This window comes from Colobus angolensis, unplaced genomic scaffold (genome assembly GCF_000951035.1).
Source record: "Colobus angolensis palliatus isolate OR3802 unplaced genomic scaffold, Cang.pa_1.0 Scaffold24, whole genome shotgun sequence".
In the NCBI taxonomy this organism is placed as follows: Eukaryota; Metazoa; Chordata; class Mammalia; order Primates; family Cercopithecidae; genus Colobus; species Colobus angolensis.
Window position 1 is genome coordinate 12340723 of NW_012115599.1, and position 2146 is coordinate 12342868.

General features: G+C 58.6%; 1 protein-coding gene across 2 annotated transcripts in view; it reads right to left on the bottom strand.

Annotated features, from left to right (window-relative positions):
- The window catches only part of ANKS1A (ankyrin repeat and sterile alpha motif domain containing 1A), a 200045-nt gene that overhangs the window by 7675 nt on the left and 190224 nt on the right, over positions 1-2146 (bottom strand). For both annotated transcript variants that reach the window (XM_011945402.1, XM_011945400.1), the window contains exons 18-21: positions 1747-1872; positions 1339-1410; positions 1020-1106; positions 245-382 (exon numbers count right to left, since the gene is read on the bottom strand). In XM_011945402.1, the coding sequence (XP_011800792.1) occupies positions 245-382; positions 1020-1106; positions 1339-1410; positions 1747-1872 (423 nt within the window). The remainder of the gene's footprint in view (positions 1-244; positions 383-1019; positions 1107-1338; positions 1411-1746; positions 1873-2146) is intronic.

The window sequence follows — 2146 nt, forward strand, 5'->3', positions numbered from 1 at the left end:
AAAAAAAAAAAAAAAAAAAAAAAGCTGGAACCCCCTATCCCTAGTGCCCTGGGCTGGTCTCTGTTCCCTCTGTGCGTCAGTCTCATCACTGTGAAAGGGGACTGGCCTGGAGTACTGCTGGGCTCCATTCATGAACCAACCATTTGCCAGGCACTGGCCAGGGGCCAGGACAGTGCCGCATCTGTGCCCTGCAATGGGGCTGGCAACCCAAGCCCGCCCCACCCAGCCCCAGGATCCCACCCACCACATCCACGGTGCTGAACACATGGCAATAGTGGTGGCTGGTCTGCAGGTCCTTGGTGATGTAGGCAAAGGTACAGAGGTCCTCCGGGTCCTGGGCCGCACAGGAAATGTTCCGGATCTCGTGCTCTGCGATGACGTTCTGCTGGGGAGAGCCGTGTTCTGGAATTCTCAGGCTCAGGCATCCCTCTGGCACCCCCCACCCCAGCCTGTTACCATTGTCACTGTTCTCTGTCCCAGCCTACAGCATCAAGCAAACCCCTCTCCATCTTCTCATTTTGTTTATTGGTGGGGGTGGGGGATGGTATCTAACCTTCCCCAATTTCGGTTTGAGGTCTCCACCCCTGACCACAACTAAGGCAGTAAAATGTTCACACGCAACCACAAGCTCTCCCCAGCCTCTCCCACCTCCCAGGGTGGCGGCAAAGAGAGAAGGGTGTCAGGAAGGTGGGATCCCACGCAGTGGCGTACAGGGGGAGGCCTTTGCTCACGGAGGGAATCACACCTGTGAAAACCTGTGAGCAGGCACGTGGCCAGCAGAGCCCAGGTGGAGAAGCTAACAGCAGTCACCACTAGGGCAGGACGGGGCTGACAGCAGGCACCCAGGCCAACAGACAAGAGACACGCTTCTTGGAGAAGTGGGAAGTAATAAGAGGACTGGGGACCCTCCAGGGAGATAAGGGATGAGAGAAGGCAGCCGGATTGCTTGCCCTGGAGCCCTGTGGGTCTGATGGGGACGTGGGTCCCACTCCCACCAAGAGTCCCTATAAGCAGCACACCTTGTTGGAGGCATCGATGAACTTGACACCTTTGTATGTGATGGACAGGATGATGGTGGGGATCTTCTTCATGTGCTCGGTAGATTTCTACAGGAAATAAGGAGTGGCCCTGTCAGTGCCCCTACTCAGGGCTAAGCCTCCTGGGCTTCCGCAGGTACCAGCTTCCCTCCCATCCTTACATAGCACGGCAGGGCCCAGGCACCTGTAGCTACTGCCCCCATTGCTGCCTTCTGTCCTAGCCAGTCCCACGGCACCCTCCAGCCCCCACAGACACCCTCCAGCCCGCACAGATACCCTCCAACCCATATAGGCACCCTACCCGCATCTTGGCACAGGCGTCTTGTGTGGATTCTGTCCCTCGCAGATCTTTGATCAGCATGGAGCCCAGATACTGTGGGGGTGAGCAGTGGCCAGGCTTAGGAAATCCTGCGTTTCCATGCAGGGGTGACCCAGCCAATTTGGGACTGTCCCACAATCAAGTAGTTACCTGTCCCAGTAACACCCCCTCTCCTGCCCCAGCTGGAGAGGCCCTCCATTCAACTCTCTGGCTAAAGGACCCAGAGGCCTCCACCCCTTTGCCTTAGCTGCCAAGAGTGGCTGAAGAGTGGAGAACAGCTCGCGAGTCCTGGGCCTGGCTTTGTGGAGTCCCTGCTGGGACCCAGCCGCAGGTGCCTGGCTGAGAAGGAGCAGGGAGACCAGCCCTGCTGGGAGGGTGGAAGCAACTCACATTGGCTTCATAACCGCAGGACTCGAAGATGAGTTTCTCTGGCTGGTGTTGCCAACTCTGCACTGGGGCGTAGGGGGCTGCCAGGCTGGGGGGCCGCAGGGTCAGCTTGGCCTCGCGGTGCTCCTCCTGCAGAACACACGCAATTGGACACCTGCTCCTTGCTCCAGAGGAACACACCCAAGGGTGAGATGCCAGTGACCTCAGCAAGTTCAAGGGTCAAGTGGAGACGGCAGGGGGCAGACCAGCAATTCAAACCCACTGCGGGAGAGGGGAGGTGCCGGCCACAGCAGAGGCGCAGCAGCGACCCAAACCGCCTGGGAGCAGGGCTCGGGAAGGACAGTCTCTGTGGTGTCCGAGACGAGTCTCAAAGGATATGGGAAATGACCAGAGAGGAGATGGC